The sequence below is a fragment of the Cryptotermes secundus genome, unplaced genomic scaffold (assembly GCF_002891405.2).
Source record: "Cryptotermes secundus unplaced genomic scaffold, Csec_1.0 scaffold505, whole genome shotgun sequence".
Lineage (NCBI taxonomy): Eukaryota > Metazoa > Arthropoda > Insecta > Blattodea > Kalotermitidae > Cryptotermes > Cryptotermes secundus.
The window spans coordinates 212,160-231,695 of NW_019740659.1; the positions used below are offsets into that span (position 1 = coordinate 212,160).

The following is a 19,536-nucleotide window of genomic DNA, read 5'->3' on the forward strand; positions in this document are numbered from 1 at the left end:
GTTTCACAACCCAGCCACCTTCCTCCTGGGGAAAGAGCCCCCAGTACCCATTTTATAGGATGATGGGTGGGCCTTATAGCCACTCTGGACATTATGGAAAAGAGAAAAAAGCTTTCCCCTGCTGGAATTGAACCCAATCTGCTCAGCCAACCAGCCAGTAGCACAGTCGCTATATGGACTGAGTTATTCTGGCAGGAGTGGAAAATGGTAAGGCAAGTCATGGAAACTGCCCGCATAACACCTTGGGCATATGTGGGCACCTTCCACTGTAGCTGTAGATAGGACACTGACACTCTTTCTATAAAAAATGAATATGCAAAAGCATGAATAACAAATGCATGTATAATGAGAGCCGCCTATGTTATTCTTCTGTAATACTGCATGACTGATGCAGGAATTAATGAAACAAATTATTAGGAAAGGCAACCCAACATAAAATTGCTTACTACTAATTCCACATGGAATGACCAGGTCTTTGGCTGTTTACAAGCATCCTACATACCTGTCCTAAATCCTGTTGGTGAATTTTGAGGAACAGGTCTTCACACAGATTGTCAACACGTACAGGGGCATCGCCCACACGATAGCAGCGGAATGTTACTGTGAATGGCTGCTCACCTCCTCCACTAACATCCACACAGAGCCCAGCCTGCTAACATACATGTATCAGTGACATTTGGTTAAAATGTTATGCTATAGCTTCCCTATGTTACTTCATCAGTCACATAAACATTTTGATTACCAGGGACTTAAATAAGTCATTAGAAAATGTGTTGCCATGTAGTTTTGTATCCACTTAGAAGGGGTATTAACCCTCTCCACACCACAAACTAATCAAAGCGATTTGGGGTATTTGTATTAAATCGCCACAGCCTAAAATATCAGCTCATTTTTAATAAATTGGTATATATAATATCCAGTTTTTAAAGAAAGAACATGCTTTCACATGCCCTACACCTGCTGATACTGGAAAGTCATTTGAAGAGGGTACTGTAAGTCTTTCTATGCTACTGCATCTACCACCAGTGGGGTTTCGAGGAAGTAGTTTTGTGGTGGGACTTGTAGTCAAAGGGCTAATTTCAGCCTGAGACTAAGGAGTATGCCAAGTGGAGAAGGTTGGAAACCCTGTTATAGTGTGTTGATATCTCTGATTATCCAGTTGGACTAGCAGTCTGAGCAATATAGCAGATATTAAAAGAAAAACTTACACCTTTATCCATCCGCAGAACTGTCTGATGTACGTGCGTAATGTGGAAGTGTTGTGATACCAGCTTACTGTCTCGGAACTTCACATACATCCTCATGGAATCTGTATCAGGCCAGAAAGGGACACACTGAAAGAGAAAACATTCAAAACATTAATTCATCAGCATTTCGCATTTCTCGACTTTGTATTTCCAGTGCACCGACTTTTGGATAAACTAAGTGATGCCCATGAATAGGACATATTCCACATCACTCCCTAGAATAATATTGTGATGTATTGCGCTATGGAGGACATCCCCTCCCCTGCCAGTGGTGATGTAACAACATCGGAGCGCTGTCGCTACTATGGTAACAGGCCAGTCAACACTCTGCACCCCTCCCCTGCGGTGACATAGCATGGGATGCCGCGGTTGCTAGGCAGCAGTAAACAACTCTTGGTAGCGTTGCCCAACAACTCCTTTGTAAACACAACTAGGCAACAATGAAGCGAGGCGTTTTCCTGTTGCCCGGCTGAGGGTTTATAGGAGAACTACACTGCCTAAGGAGACAGTCAACAAGCAGAAGTCATACAAAATCATGATAATGAGAATGTTCGCAACATCGGACAAGGCGAAGCCCGGCACAGAAAGTATAAGAGGCTTAAACTTGGCGGCGGTCAGGCATACGACCGTCCAAATGACTAGACTGCCGTGGTAGCTAATACTACTAGGAAATATATATATACATATATAAAGAGCATAATCTGCTGTACCTAGCCTGGACTGACAGAGGCTGTGTATATATTGTACATAGAAGTAAGGATTAAGTGTGTATTTGTAAATGTATGTAAATACAGACAATAGACTTAATACAGACTGACTGACAGATGACAGACCCGACCTCTCGTCAGAGAGGGCGCTACACATGGACAGGACGGTAACTTTCATTGAAAAGAAATATCTGGTCATGAGCCCCAGCTGGGGCTCGACACCAAGACCGACAGACTGACTGACCGTCAGTTGTAACATGACCTGACCTGACCTGACCTAAGGAGACAGTTGAAATATAGCAGCAGCCGTGGGAAGAAGACCCGAATGCGTGGTTGGAAGATTTGATGTGATAATTTGTGATACTGCCAAGGGCAGTAATTGTGAGATTGTAAATTGTGTGACTGTAAGAGTGAATGTGCAATAAATTCGGTGTGAAATTACTTGTCGCATGACATACCCAACACATGACAATATGTATCCAAAAATATCTAACTAACATCTACAAACATGGTATATCCAAACAAAACTAAGGAGCTCCAAGGTATAAGGCACTTCCAAAGCAATTAATAGGTTTCATGTTTGCATACACACATATTCTTCTGCAGTCTCTTAGCAATTATCATTTCAGCTAATTGTATGTCAAATATTTGTTCCTTCCTTCTTACCCAAGTATCATTGCCATGCTGGCAATCCTACTGTTTCAAAAGCTAGCATGTTCTTTACATGACATACTTCAAGGCCTTCCACGCTTATTTAAATATCTAAGATTGTGTCAGAGGGGTACATGTTAGTGAAGTTGGTTAAGGCATCCCGATAAGATGGATTTTTTCCAATTGAACTAATCCTTCCAGCCACACTCTGGCCCCAGGGCCGACTCAGCGTCTAACAGAAATGAGTACCAGGAATCTTCCTGGGGCATAAAAGGAAGCCAGCGCATAAGGCTAACAAACTTACTGCCATCTATGACCGACTGTCTAGAGAAAATGTGGGAGCCTTGATGTCTCACAATCTTATGGTCCTTCACGGCCAGGACAGGAATAGCTTTACCTTTTACGTTTAAGATCGAGTCAGACCTTGAAGTCAGCTTTATCATTATTAACTCTTCCCACTTGTCAATTATGTATCTAAATAAACTGGAGATACAGCTCTCTTCTTTAAACAAGCACTATACTATGATGGTCATTTATAATAATACTGTAGTCCCTGCCATATTACATACGCTTCCTAAAGTTTGAAATTTTCTTAGTACAGTCGATATACAAGTTGTGACTGGCTATGGGCTGGATTGCTGGGACCCACCCAGCCCACTAACCAATGTGTACTGGGGGATCTTTCTCAAGGGATAAAGCGACTGGGACGTGAAGTGGCCATTCACCTCCATCTAGTGCCAATGTCAAGAAAACTTGGATCTATACATCCACTGCCCCATGTGTCTCCATGGCATAGTGTTTAAGTTAAGCACAGGGACAACTTTACTTTAACCTCTACCTTACTCTGGTACCATGGTTGTTATTGGTTACAATGGGTACCACACATCAGTAGCTCCATAAGCACTGTTCCCATGACACAAAATCACATGTCTGTTACACTGCTTTTTCCATTATTAAGAAAATAACAGTATGAATCTATGGTGGTCTCCAGCAGCATAATGGACATGTTAATTTTTTGTCAACACATGTCCAGCAGTTCTCGAGATGAAACATGCAGACCTGACAAAACTCTCTCTTAATGTGTTTCTTTCATATACATTGTGCAAGGAATGCACAGTATGTTATTTAGCACGGTGTACAGTTCCTCTTAGCACTAACTCACCTGTCCTGGTGCCAGGTCAATCCACAGATCTGCCCTCTCATTCTCCTCCATGAACCTAAGATGCTTTCGGGTGTCATTGACAACCAGAAAGTTAGGCAGGAGAGTGACTATATGTGTCAAATTTGGGCAGAGCTTTGACAGCGTAACATTGAGCAGGATCCGATAACGACGTTTCCGTTCCCTATCTTTGCACACAACAAGACCTGTACAGCCCACCGTGTCTAATGAAAAGGCAGATGACCATGACGAATGATAGGCCCGTAAACGCACACAACGGCGACGATGTTTCTTGTAGCAGAACAACAGTGGCTCCTCTCCTTGGGCCTCATACACAACGTCAGATAGGGAAGCCTGTAAAAAAAAGTATCTGTCATACCAGAGAAAAGATTACAATTGTTTGGCCATGTGAAAAGAATAGATTAAATAAGGATACATATGATATGACATGCATTGCACAGAAAATGACATGTCCAACAATTCTTCTAATATTGCTTGCACATTTGTTGTCATAGTAACATATTTACTGATCTTTTTTTTTTCGGTTTTTCCTAGCAAAACTTTGTACACACTTCCCTTCTCTCTCACATGTGCTACATGCCTTGCCCATCTAATATTCCTTTATTTGATCATTTTAATAATGTTCGGTATGGTATACAAATTACGAGGCTCCTCATAATGCAATTTTGACAGTCTCCAAAATGTAGCAATGATCAGAACTCTTGGCATCACTCAGAAACTGGCTCAAGTCCAAATAATGTGCTATGACCACAGCAACATTCCACTGTCATTAAATTTGGAACAGTATGGCACTTACTCTGATTTGCAGTGGCAAGCCAGTCTTGTTAATAATCCAGTATGGGGCATGCAAGAACACATCACAGGTTTCAGTGCGATCCACATGGAGGCTCAGTCCCAGCTGCTTATTGCCTCCTTCTGTGTCATATTCTGTTGCCATGGCAACAGTCTTCTCCTCTAGGTCAGCAGTCAAGTTGAAAGAGCCCATCCACGGGATGCCCAAGTAGATGGGTACCTGGAGCAACACAGTTTCTCACCATCTCTACAAATTCAATGTACTTTCATCTGAAGTTCTGAATTTCAAGGTGGAAAGAAAAGTAAATATTATTACATTGATCTCTATATTCATTTATCCTATTCCCTATTATGAAGCAGAACTGGAAAGCTGCAATCCATTCCACAATGCACAAAGTTCCCAAATGCGTTCTTTGTACCTTGACATTTTAATTCACGCTTGAGTGTGTATATAAAATTCGATACTGTAGTTTCATCAGTATCATGGTCACTATCATTATTAGTATTTCTCTGTGTAAAATGTTTAATATTACTCCCTGCATTTACCATGGCTACCGCATTTCGATAGTCATGCTAGTATCACTTCCACCTAACAAAGTTTGAGATTATGTTCATCTGGATTGTGATACTGTTTAATTTTGTGGGTCGTAACCAATGTTCCGGAAAACCAGCTGCCTCCGTCTTCTGGGTATAAGTTGGTAACCACATAAGAAGGCTACACAAGTCTTTCTTTTGGAGATTATTTCACAGTACTGTCAGTACCTAGACTACATAGCACCAAATTATAGGATCACTGATGAACTGGAAAGGATTTGAAAGGTTGCAGTCACAGCCTAATCAGGGCATTACTCTGTCACTTGCCTGGATGAACTGATGAAGATCACAAAAGACCTGTCAGGATAGCTGGTGTTCAGTGTTCCTGCTGAGATTCAAACCAAGCACCTTTTGAATGAAAATCTACAGCATTATCACTACACCAATTCACTTAGTGTTATATGGTGTCAAAATTCAGAAGATTGCAATACAAATTCACATCCACCATGAATATCTCAAATCTTGTATGTAGAGAAACCAGGAATACAAGGTATTTTTGTATATGCACCATTAGATCTGTAGTAAGAAAATTTCTGATATCATTAGTTAAAATACCTCAACACATATTTTGTGCATCTTCAGAAGATTCAGGAAATATATATTCGTTTTTTCCCCTGCTTCAATCCGAACTTCATATGTTATTGTAGGAACTTTAACTTCAACTGCATAAGGTAACCTGTTGTGCATGGCTAGTGGTGGCAGAAGTCTTATCAGATAATTTGGAATGGAACGAGAAGCTCTGTTCATTGGTGCACCTTCAACACAGAGTGCCTGCAACAGAAATACAACATACACCTACTACTCAACCAATATGATAGGCAAGTTCTCGAAAAATTTCACTTAAAAAGAAATCATATTAGTGGGACACAGATTTCACATATAAAATAGTCTAATATAATGGACAACTTGTGCTGAAATTATGTTACACCGAAAAACCAGTCATGTTACTTGAAAACCACCCTTACTTTGAAAACCCTATTAAGTCAAATTCATGTTGCTATAGCTCATGCTACTCAGGGACAGGATGTACTCAGTTACAAGGCAATCAGACAAGACAGTCAACACATTTGCATCCACAAGCATAATGATACACTCTTGTGCTACAACCCCTGGTCACCACAAGCATACTTTACATAAAACATGAAGCTCGTAAGTGGTTTCAGCTTCTACCTGTGAGTTACATGATACTACACAGTTTATTAAATTAGGCGGGTTGCATTGGCATACTGAGACCAGAGAAGTATCATTTTCAGCAATTCATAGATTAGAATTATGATCACTTTTCGTAGGTCAGAGTAATTGCGATAGCTCAATTGGTATTGGGACAGGCTACGGGCTGGACAGCCCGGGTTCAATTCCCAGCAGTGCAAGATTCTTCTCTTCTCCACAGCATCCAGACCGACTCTAGAGCCCACCCAGCCTCCTATCCAGTGGCTACTGGTGGTTCCTTCCCTGGGAGTAAAGCTGCAGGGGCGTGAGGCTGACCACTAACCTCCATCTAGTTCCAAGGTCAGGAATGGTGGAACTATAACTCCATTCCCTCATATGCCTTCATGGCATAGTGTTTAATTAATTAAGCACAGGGACAACTTGGCCTTTTTTTTTGGTTAATTTCCTGGGGCATGCTCCCTGAAGTGGGAAAGGATGCAGATGGTTAACCCTTTGATTGCCAAGTCCTGCCATAGAAATATACGAGCATAATAGAAATCCAAAGGCTGTTTGATGAGAAATGCAGTTTCACAGGAAGAACACACAGTTATCCTCAAATAGCCTTAAAATGACAGCAGCTATAGATTCAATGAAAGCTTGTCCCTTCCTCTAAAGAATGGTGTGTCATATTTGATGCCATCTATTGACAGAAATGTACTGACTGTTTGTGTTGGTTTGAACACAAATACCCCAAGAAGATCTAGGCTGTTCCTGACATGCAATGGGTTAAGTAACTCATAAGAATTTCATGGCAAAAATTCGATTTCCTGCTTCTGTGACTCCAGCAGACCAGAAACTGAGCTTTGTGGTATCCTAGATTGTGGTCAGTAGTGAATGACTCTACAGCAAATTGGCTTGACAGGCATCATTATCTTACAAAATGTTAACTTGAAGAAAATGAAGAAAATGTAAAAGGACATAAAAAGTTGCTTTCCCTTACTGAGTACTGTGGCAAATAGGAGAGCAATTTTTAAACCTGTTACTTAATGATGCTGTCAGCACTGAAACTATGTTTCAGATAATGGGATGAAAGATAAATGATAAATTGGAAATAATTGGGAAGGAAATGGTCAAGGTCTAAACAAGGTACCCTCCTGACATTCTAGGTGAGTAAGTTCCTGTACACAAAGCCTAGTGTTTCACAACTATCTTCAACACCACTAGACAAGCTGAAAGACAACTGAAAATATGAACAAAGTCTGCCAGATAATTTGCATGTTATGTTTGTTTAAGCAAAGATTAAAATTTGATTACACCTCACACCCTCATACTTTTACACCTCCTCATCCTCCAAATTCAAACTCAACTCTCAACCCATAGTACCAATGACCCTGGTTTAACCATATGAGGTATGGATTTAATCTAAATAATATAAAAAATTCAGCTCCTACCTCACACAGAACATGCTGTGACACTGCTATAAAGACCAATCACTTAGTGTTCTCTTGCTGTTTATTGTGAGAATCATATGAAACATAATAGTAGATTGCATTGAGAAAATCCAGAGTTCCTTAATATTGAAGTATATGGTAAATATAGTTACTATCGTGTTTCAAAGGGCTAAGGAATATACATTGCAAGTGTGCAACTGCAAAGAGGCCAGCTAGATCTGACTGACAGGCACCAAGCTGCAAACATTAATATGGTTGTTAACTGAAAGTACAACATGGAAAAAGATTGTTATTAGGCGATTCTTTGACTTTAATGTAAGTTCTCAAAATTTCCAACAGTAGAACCAAATCATTTCATAGTCTCCTTAGATGACATTCAATAAATTATAACCTGCCTCACTTTTAAATTTTATGAAGCATTTTAAAGAAACTAACTGTAAGCAACAACCTTCCTTTTTGTGTTAGAAAATAGTATGACAAGAAATATATTCTATACTGGGGCCATGAACAAAAGTCCCATGGATCAATAACCTTCACATCTCCCTTAACCTTTCATTCTTCCCCAGTCCAATATACTTCCATGTATCCCCCTCAAGCCTTCTAGCCACTGTGTTCACATGAATGTTACCAGCGATAACTGCATGACACCCTTCACTAGCAACAAGGATTTGGGGTTGGTTGATATGGGCCAGATGTGGATAAAGGGGGAAGCTGGGAGCACTGTCATTCTCTCCATCCTTAGTTCTTCTTTCCAAGTCTCAATATAGCTATTAAATTGAACCCTTCTATCACAAGTGTATCCCAAAGAAGCTAAAAAATAAAGATACACCACTTGATAATACACACCCTAACAGAGAAAACTGTAGCATCCTTCTCTTCTTTTGGAGAGCAGTAGATATCTTTTGGAGTGTTCAAGTCTGATGCCAGCTCCTGCCACCAGAGCCCTACTTCACTGACATGGTAACTACTGCAAAGAACAAGAGCGAAATTTTAGTCAGCATTTTACCATGACATCTGAAGTTCACATGCAGTGAATGCTAAGTTTATGATCTTTTGGGGTCTCATGAGGTATCATCTGGTAGATCGATATGAAAGCTGGAGAGGTACCTGCACCCCTCCATCTTCAGTGAGGCAGTGTGTTCCTCTGAAATACAGGTACCAACCTACCAGACTAGACACTGTTAGATACCACAAGAATGTAATCTTGACATTCACTCTATTTTAATTTCAAAATAAGTATATGTTATCTGGACTCCAGAAATAGACAAACTCACTTGGCACAGGAGGCTTAATGTGGGCTAGAGTCTCTCTCTCGCTCTCTCTCTGACTCTATAAGCCTTTGAACCTTGGCCGCTTTTTCAGTTTCTTAACGCTATACAGAATTGGTAGGACTCCTTTGATGGGGGATCAGCCTGTTGCAAGGCCTCTTCCTACACACAGAACAACACAAACACAGAATAAACGCACACAGAGACACCCATGTCTCGAGTGGGATTGTAGAGGTCCATAGGGTTGTGAGAGGTCGAGGCTCGCACATTTTCTAGACCATCAGCTCACAGATGGAGGTGAGGTTGTCAGCCTTATGTGCTGGCAGCCCTTCACCCCCCAGGAAGATTCCTGGTACTCATTTCTGTTAGAGGTTGAGTCGATCCTAGGGCCATAGTGCAGCTGGAAGGATTAGGACAATTTAAAAATCCAATGATCTCCTTGGGACTCGAACCTGTGACCTTCCAGCTTGTAGCATAGTGCCTCAACCAACTACACTACCCCGTGCTCTCTGTACATTTCTTACAATTTTGAAATTCTTTACAAAATTTACTTTGGTTTCTCTTATTACCGTGACTTCAAATAAATTTGGAAGTTTTTATGATGGTGTGTTATGAGAACATCAGAGTGTGGCAATGGATGTAGATTCTCATGCCAAATCTCATGAGCTTCTAGGCCTAATAATATCATGCCAGTTTTGTTCTGAAGCATTTACTGCATTATAGTTCAAATATCACTGTTTCTGTCCTCTATACAACACTAGCAAAGCTGTAAGGTTGTGTGACTTCCTTGAATCATTCACACTATCGTTTATTCAGTCACTGTGGCTGTGCATTCATCTGCATGGGCTTTACAGCAATTGTGGTGTCCTCTCTGCTGCTTGAGTGTGTGAATGATCTTCCAGGCAGGGTGTAACTGGTAGCAACCCTCTCTATTGAAGTTCTCAGATACACTGATTTCTGTGATTCCCTCATAACTCTTCGGACATAGTGGGGCAGCTTTGCTAATTCCATGGTGTCCTCAAAGTATGTTTGGTGCACCCGGTTGACTGAACGTTTTGACACTGCTGAGCACTCTGGATGATAGAACCACAGGTCCTTCTGGTGCTCCAATGTGAGTTCTCCAATCTTGCAGCCTGTCTCAGCAACACACATGCCTGCATTCACATAGGCTCTTGTACATGCCAGGAGCACCTATTCCCAGGCTGTCTTTCACCAGTCTGAGAGCATTCCATGGAAGTGAGATTTGTGATTTTTATATTGTAATTTGCCCGTATTATGCTGATCCCTGGGCCACAGAGTCTGAAGACAGTTGACATATAGTGAACAATACCACTGTCTGGCCCAAAATTGCCATGTCCTCTGGATCTTATTATAAGTTTAAGGCAAATAACATCTTGAAAAAGTCAACCTAAACATCTTAGCACTGGCAACTAACTAACTATAGAAGAACTTTCAGGAACAATGCTTATTTTCCCAGCCAGCTCAACAGAATGCTTCGGCCCAGAAGAAAACTGAGGCCATCAAGACAACAAGGAAAAACCTATCAACAAAGAATTTCTAACAGGTTTTCAGAGCCTGTTTCTCTATATGTGTATTTATGCATGTGTATGTTTTTCAAGAGTAAGAGCTAAAAATTATTTTTAAAGACTATGGAAGAAATTTGACCAGACTGAAATCGAGCCTCACATGGACATATACATAAGGTATAATTCTTCACGGATCAGGCCAATGAGAGTGTGAAACTGTCCAGAAAGCTGTGTGAGTGAGTGGGTGGGTGAACTTTAAGTGGAGCCCTGAATATAAGGTAGAGAAACACTTACTCTACGTAGGCTGGCAAGATGAACAGTTTGCAGTGGTAAGCCACATACAATGGGATACTGAAGGTCTCATCTGGCTCCACTATTGCAACCCTGATTGTATCCTCAAACGGATTTGTTGACTCTCCAACATGCTCCACACCAAGGGCATCTAGCACAGACTTCTTATAGTACAGTCCCATGGCATATGATGTCTCATTTTTCACCTTTATAACAAAAACAACACAATCCATATACTACCACTTCTTTAATGACATTGTATCTTGAAATGTGACATTCATCATGTGAGATATGAAGGTCTTACAGCAGTGTGTAACCATATTATAGTCTCCTGGGATGTTATGCCATGTATATAGTTTGGTATATGGCTACCAATATTTTGGATGAATCTACTGCCTCCATCTTCAGTGTCAACGAGGAATATAGAGACAGAAGATTCTGCTGAACCACTGTGATGATGACACATCACATCTACACTAGTAGAGCTACTACTGCTTACCACTTTGTCCTATCATTCCTATAATTGCCCAGATCAGAAGAGACAAAAGTCATGTGTTTTTCAAAGATTACACTATTGTCCTACATTCTTTTAGGATCCTAAATTAAATTGAAGAGGTGTTATTCAAGAATTAAAATGTGACTAAAATCTAAAGGTTCCTGGTGATAGTACAATATACATGGGATTAATAAACTGTAGATTTTGCCCATAGTGTAGTATTCAGAATAGAACATGATATTTTAGAAAATTAATCTGCTTCTCTCCTCAGATGAAAAGATGAGGAAGCACCAACTCAGCTCACTCCAAAAAAAGATCTTACTTGAATCACTGGAACAGTGATAAAACTTCAGTTACTGTAACACTGTATCCTGTCAGAATACTACATAATGAACAAAGTCCAGAAAATCACTAATACCAACTGAAATCCAAGAATTTTCAACCTCAAATGTACAGACAATTGCTGTCCCCTTTATGCATGCCATGCAAAGCAAGTACAATGAGCATCAGTTTTAGATGCTAGCTTTGTGTCAGCTGTAATTTATTGCTTGCTTACCTGCAGGGGAGATCTAACAGATAATTTGCGATGGCAATGGTGGATATCCACGTTCACCACTGCATAGTAACGAGTGTTGTTCTTCATAGGATGCAACATATGTAATTTGGAGATGAGCCTTTGAGGTGCCACTACCTCAAGTTTGTCGAAACCTGAAACATTATCACCAACTTCATGGTCCAGTCTCTAGGTATTCAGCTATTCAGTAAATTTCCTGCTGCTTTGTAACCTAAGATATGTGAGGTTTGAGGTGCCCACAGCAGTGACTATGAAGATCACTGCCAGCTGGAATGTAATGTCATACTGTCTGGTAGAAGTTCATTATTGTTACGAAGGAACATACTGCATCCAATTCCAAGGGTAAAAGAGTAAGTTAAGCAGGAAAAGTAGTCAGTTTACTACTTGCTTGGCTCATTCTTCAACCCTGAAGATGAAAGTAGTACATCCTCTGAAATACCTGTAAACCTCTATCAGATTACACATTGTTGTGTCCCAAAAGCCCGTATTCTTCGGCCCAAAGTTGCATCACTACCATCATGAAAACCTGCAACTGAAAGCTAAGCCAACAAAATTTAACTTCAATTTTCAGCATGTCAAAACAAATCTTTCTTTGTCCATGCTAATTTTATTTATTTAATGGTGTTATCTCAACTGTGGGCCATGCAATAACATAGTTGGTTGAGGCACGATGCTACAAGCTGGAAGGTCACTAGTTCGATTCCCAATGAGGTCATTGGATTTTTCAATTTAACTAACCCTTCCACTCGCACTACGCCCCTGAAGTGAACTCAGCTTCTAACAGAAATGAGTACCAGGAATCTTCCTGGAGATTAAAGGCAGCTGGTGCATAAGGCTGACAACCTCTCGGCCATCTGTGAACTGATTGTCTAGAAAGTGTGGGAGCCTCAGCATCTCACAATCCCATGACCTTCCACAGCCTGTTGCTGGGAATGTGTGTAAATAACGAACTGGGAAAGATACTGGAAGGAACAATTCTGTTGGATTTTAAAGTACAATTCAACACTAGCCTCAAAGAATGGATATAACATGTGAGAAACCTAAGGATTGGCAGCCTCTGGAATAAGAATTGAACCTAGGATGTCTCAAATATTAACCTCAGGTGCTAATCACTCAACTTTTGTTATTTTAATACCATTTTCCTATATTCACCTGGTATATTTACAATCCAGATTTTGTACATATTTCTGGTTTACACCACATAAATAAATAAATAAATAAATAAACAAAAACATAAACAAATCCATCACACCCTACACTGGGATTGAACATAGGACTCTCTTGGACAAATGTTTTACCTTTATTTGTCTGTAGCTGTCAGTAGCAGTCTGTGTAGCATCAGATGCATGGATGACAGTGAACAAGGAACTGTAAGTGCTTTGGAAGGAAATGGTCATGGCCTAATTTAGGTCATTCTGGGCATTTGCCTTGAGGAAGGGAGGAAACAGATTAAGAACCCCTATTTGGACAGTCAGTTTGCCAGTTGTGATTTTAATCTCTCACTCCCTAGACACAAGTCACAGAAGCATTACTGCTTGAGCCCACTTACTCAGGAGTGATTTTCAGTGGCTAAGTTCTTTTCACTGTACAAATGCATCATTTTAATTCTTGCCTTCTATCTTACATACACTCTTCTACAAAATGTTTTGGCCTCACATGGCCATTCTCAGGCATACTTACTTTTACTAAGATATATAATACAACAGAACATTAACAGTTAATATATAATACAGTCCTTACAAAAATATTACAGATATAACACACAGTTGACAATGCACACTCCTAGCAGTCATTTGGTACCGGCATTTTATTAATTTTAGAGGATTTTTATTGAAAATAATAACATGTTTCCCACATGAATATATTGAACTGACTGTGCAACAAGTTTAGTTAGAGTAACTTTTGCCTGAAGATGGCCTTGGCAGGTCAAAACATGTTGCAGAATAGTGTACATAGGATAGGAGGCAAGAATAAAAACATTGAACTTGAAGAGTGAAAACATTTATCCACTGAAGATTAATAATATTGCAACACAATGCTGAAGTACAATATTACCCAGGAACAACGTTAAACCTGGATATGGAACAATCTCAGCTATTCAATGCAATACCTGTCAAAACCTGATACTTATCCCAATAATATTTAAATTTCAGTTCATAGCTTGCAAAAACAAATTTAATCCTTCAGCTGCACTAGGCCCTGGGGTTTACTCAGTCTCTAACAGAAATGAGTACCAGGAATTAATTAAATAATTATCCTGGGGAATAAAGCGCGGCCAGCGCATAGGGCTGACAACCTTACCGCCATCTTTGAGCATCTTGTCTAGACCAGGGGTCTCCAAACTTTTCGAACCGCGGGCCACATTAGGTAATTCAGCACTTTCAACGGGCCAGATAAAATGAGAAATTAATAACTCTAGGTGTATGAGTTTTATCAAAAGCACAGAATTTCATAAACTAAATACAAAGTACGTGAGAATAAATTATCGTATATTAATGACAACAGACAGTAGCAGCAAATGCTCATATTTTTATCACAAATTATAATAAAACAATTAATATGAATGATGGAACTCTTTTTGCATTCTTAAAATCTGATTAAATTGAGGTTCAAATTTTGAAACACTAACCACAAGTAGCGACTTTAAATGTTCATCGGATAAATTTACCCTGTATTTTGACTTGATGTACTTCATCTGGGAAAAATTTGTTCACACAGATATGTTGTCCCAAAAATGGAAATAAATTTACAGACAAATTTCTTTAAATTTGGAAATTGCTCAGAGTCCTGAAATTTATAAAATTTGATCAAAATTCCTTCCTTGTATTTGTCTTTAATATGATAATTTTCCTGAGTTTAATAATTTTTATTTGAATTTGACTTGGAATATCTGCAGCATTACAGTCAAACAGATTTTGAAACAGTCTTAATTTCCTGAGCACTGGAATCCAAATCAGCAAATCGCTTCTGAAATTATTCTTTCAAATCTGAAATGACTAAATCTGCAAATGAGGAAGGAAATTCTGCTTCACCCTTTTTATGCAACTCTGCACAGTATAGCATATGAACAAAGTTACAATTTTTCACTTGGCTTTCCAGAAGTATCAACTTTGCTCTCAATGCCTTGATAAGTGCAAATAAATCACAGACTAAGTTATTTTCACCCTGCAACTTTAAATTCAAATGGTTCATATGGTTCACCAGATCAGCAAAAAATGCTAATTTCCAAAGCCGCTCGGTATCTGATAAGAGTGTTTCGTGATGGTTTTTCTCGGTAAGAAATATATCAATTTCATTCCTGAGCTGAAAGAAGCGCGAAAGAACCTTTCCACAGCTAAGCCATCGAACTGCAGTATAATATGTCAGGTCAATAAGCTCGGAATCACATTTACCAGTACTCACTGGAAAATTAGTTCAATTGGCGCATTTCTGCACAATTCTTTCGCGGGCCGGATAAAATCACATCACGGGCCGGATGTGGCCCGCGGGCCGTAATTTGGAGATCCTTGGCCTAGACAATGTGGGACCTTCAACGTCTCACAACCCTATGGGCCTTCACAACCTGGTATGGTGGTAGCTTTACTTTATACTTTTTTTTAACAATAAGAATTGTTCAGGGAAATAATCATGAAAAACACATAAATACACTGAGTGAGAAAAATGCAGACTGTTTAATATTAAAGCAGTGGTATTAATAGTTACCTTTGTACTTTGAAAGATTAACATACCTTCCACCTCAATGATTAACCTTTCCTCTGTCACTTTCTTATAAAGTTTGGTTACAGAATCGCCAGGAAACCTCAGAAGCGGTGAAAACAGCTCCTGTCCTGAGGTTCCTTCATTGCTCTGTGAGCTAAATCCTCCTTCAAAGCTGGAAAAGAAAAAAAATCATCATGATCACCACTGTTATTGTTGCTCATATCACCACCATAGAGTCTTAAGCTCACCAGACTTTGTAATGGATCTCACAGGCACAGGTGTCTGAATAAAGTATCCAACTCCCTTTTGTCTTTGTATGGGTTTTCACTGTCTTAGTATTCATTGGCGATTTACTGTGGATTGGATGGCACTGGAGCAAACTCCTCTAATCATCACTTCATCACTGTATTTATTGTAAGTTCAAGAGATCCAAAAATGGATATAAAACATGTCATTGCTCCACAGTCATCTACACTACCATCTCAGATATGCAAATATCACTAATCAGATAGCACATTATCATATTTGTCGGTCATTAAGTTGGGTACTTCATCTCTGTCCCAGCACTTGGCTGGTTACGGAGTGATGAAGATATTTTTAGTTACCATATATTTTGATAGTGACGAAGTAAATAACCACCTCCTGGTACTGCTTCTGCTTGGGGCTCAAATTGGATTACAATTTAATTATCTTCTTTTGATATGGCTTTCTTATTAATTACATTGCATACACTTACATGGGAATGCCAACTTCATAAAAAGAAAATTGAACTTGAAGGGCCTAATGAATCTATAAAAACTGTAGTGATTATTCAGAATCAAATAGGAAGACTGAGCTGTGTTTTTAGACATGGCATCTGGAGTTGTTTATGAGGATAAATGTGACAAAATGTATCATCGTAGTGGTTTCAGCTGCAGTGTGGAAGTAAGGGAGGGTGACGCCATGATGAGTAACAAATAACCTGCAATTATTATCTCAGTTAGTGGACCAGATCCACTGTATATTCTGTTGGAAACAGCCAGGTCTAAAAACAATCACAATATATGCAATGCTCAGGAAAGTATTGGAAATAAAGCAAACAGGTCCTAGTCATATCACACCAGTATTAAACTAGAAATACTGCAGAAGTCATGAAAAATCTCACAATGGGTAATTGATGTCTGGGCTGAAATTTGAACTTGTGACTTCCCGAAGGATTTAGGTGGAAAACAGCACTGATTCAGCCAGGAATGAACAAGAACACAAGAGTACGATTAGCTCTCTCCAGTGTCACTTTCTTACCTTTCTATGTCTATGTCAGAGTCAGTTGGACTAACATCTCCTAAGCCACCAGTTGTAGAGGCAGGGCTGCTTGGAAGTGAATCTGACTTATTGTACAACGCTGTCATGACAATTCTGTCTTTACCATCGGGTGTAGTCTGAAATACAAAGTATGTAATTTTATTCACCCTCCTGGTATTCATGCTATCATCTTCTGTCATGTAAGGCCACAATCTTTTTATGGTGTTCTCAGCATCTAGAGTATATAGTATGGAACAGAAGGATGGCAGATGAATGATGAATTGGCCTTGAGCAGCCATGACCTAATTGAGGTACTATTCCTACAGTTGCCTAGAAGAACTGAGGAAAACCACTTGAACCTGTCAGGATAGCCAGTGTCCTGGCTGAAATTTGAACTGAGTACCTACTGAATGTAAGCCTAACATGTTATAACTATGCCAAACCATGTGATAATGCCGTTCAGTTTGGTAGCTATTTTACTATCTACCAAGCTACATGGTGTCATGCCCCAGAAGACTTGAATACTCACCTGAATGAAAACCTTGAGCCTCACATAAACTTCTGTTATGCTACTTGATTCTGTGTATGTGATGATTCTAATAAACTGACCTCCATGGAGCACGGCCCTTCCTGAGAAGCTAAGAGTCAAGTACTCAAGCAATTCCCCACCTTCTATGGAACCCAGATGTTCACAAGAACCGGCTAGTCAATGGCAATATGTAAAATTTCACAACATCCTAGTATCCTATGGTATAGAGTTAACACTCCCTCTCACCCAAATCACTACCTTTATCACTTGGGTAGAAGAAACTACTCTTATACTCTGAAGATGGATGCAATACCGTCCTCCAAAACACTTGATACACAACAGCACATTTCAAACACATTTATCTTCACAGTGTTCCACATCAAATTCAGAGCAAACTGTGCTCATTATAACTTACCTCAGCCCTCGAGAGCAATGTAACCTTTGTCCAAGGCCCCAGGTCATTTTGCAGTGACAGGGGCGCTTCTAGTCCATGGAATGCAGCAGGAGGGATGTCTGGAATACTACGAGTGAATGCTGTGGTGAGATCATGCAACATTTGAAGACTTGCTGGAGTCAGTGTTATGTCTAGCCGATCCTTTGCCTCCAACATGAAGTACATTGCCAGGCGATCTGGCAGCTCTGTCTCCAATCCAGAGTCTATGGAGTCATCTGCTCAGACACACAATTTTCTGAATGCACTTCACTCACTCTCACAAGAGGTCTATAAGTCACACTCACACAGACAAAATCTAGTGGCAAATTCTGTTCTAAAAGTTTGATTTTTGCAAAAATGTAAGTGCAAAACTTGGTATTACTAACACAACCATGTTGTCTCCTATCAAAAATTCCTATCCATCAATCCTATCCTCATTTCAGTTCTTTACAGTCCTTTCATAAATAGGCATTATTCTTGTGAACAGAAAAAAGTATCAAGTAGAGAGACAAAAGCAAAGGAAACTGTCACTTACTCTGCTTCTTCAGGAATATTGCTCTCTCGTCTCTACCAACCACAGTGCTGCCACAGCTCATGGTTATTTCTGAGGCCTCCTCAGTCTCAACAGATGGTTCAGCCCCACTGGAATCCTCTGATTCACTGGCTTCTCCATCGCTGCTATCTCTAGAGGCAAGACAGTTGATTACAAGTCTACCAAGGTCTCACTAAATCTGCTATTGTCAGAATTTGTAATGACATATCTGTAAACAAGACTAGTATTTTGCCTAGCCTTGAGTTCTTCCAAATGCAGTTTTTCAGAAACTGGATGTTTCCATCATCTGGTATACAGAAAGAACGTTTCCTTCTTGGTTTGGCCTGTCTGAATAGACTAAAGCTGACCAAAATGCATAGAAAGTTACTGAAATTGGAAGAGATCATCTCCACTTGAATGTTCAGAAGATGCAAGGATAGCTGAACATGAACAAACATGTTTGCAAAATAGTAATGAAATATTCAGCAGAAAGCAAAGTGTGAGGAAATAAATCTGTTCAGCAAGAAGATTTTTGAATTGTGTATGGGGCTTGTGTCTTCCAATATGGCTCAGGAAAAAAATCCCAAGTCTTTAATGGAAAGGTCCATACTGTGCCGCAGTGTGCAGTTTCCACACATGTTACAAGTGAATTTACATTTCCTATAGCTCTGAATTTCAAAACTTGTACCCTCTGCCAAGTATAATTAGAATGATCAAGTCAAGGGGAGTCAGGGCATGTAGTATGAATGGGGGGAGAAGGGGAACATATGTAGGAATTGGTGGGAAAGCCAGAAGGAAAGATATCACTAGAAAGACCAAGATGTAGATGGGTGGATATCATTAACATGGATCTTAGAGGGGCAGGATGGAGTGGCATGAACTAGATTGATCTGATGCAGGATAGGTACCAGTGGAGGACTCTTGTGAACATGGTAATGAACCTGCAGGTTCCACAAAATGTTAGGAAATTCTTAAGAATAGCTCAGATCCATTTAGTTAGTTAGTTAGTCAGTTAGTTATAGCTCTGAATTTCATTAGTGTTATTGCTTTTATTTCAGTCATTACCACAATTACTATCATTAACAAGGTTAATATCCTACCCCTGGTTACCAAGGAAAACACTGGTTTGTGCTGTT

General features: G+C 39.8%; 1 protein-coding gene across 1 annotated transcript in view; it reads right to left on the reverse strand.

Annotated features, from left to right (window-relative positions):
* Positions 1-19,536, reverse strand: part of LOC111872461 (vacuolar protein sorting-associated protein 13A) — a 113,925-nt gene that overhangs the window by 35,108 nt on the left and 59,281 nt on the right. Inside the window, exons 38-49 of the mRNA XM_033754711.1 lie at positions 18,404-18,552; positions 17,851-18,104; positions 16,907-17,043; positions 15,655-15,797; positions 11,909-12,060; positions 10,860-11,062; positions 8,618-8,738; positions 5,727-5,942; positions 4,582-4,797; positions 3,768-4,118; positions 1,209-1,334; positions 503-649 (exon numbers count right to left, since the gene is read on the reverse strand). Of these exons, the coding sequence (XP_033610602.1) occupies positions 503-649; positions 1,209-1,334; positions 3,768-4,118; positions 4,582-4,797; positions 5,727-5,942; positions 8,618-8,738; positions 10,860-11,062; positions 11,909-12,060; positions 15,655-15,797; positions 16,907-17,043; positions 17,851-18,104; positions 18,404-18,552 (2,215 nt within the window). The remainder of the gene's footprint in view (positions 1-502; positions 650-1,208; positions 1,335-3,767; positions 4,119-4,581; positions 4,798-5,726; positions 5,943-8,617; positions 8,739-10,859; positions 11,063-11,908; positions 12,061-15,654; positions 15,798-16,906; positions 17,044-17,850; positions 18,105-18,403; positions 18,553-19,536) is intronic.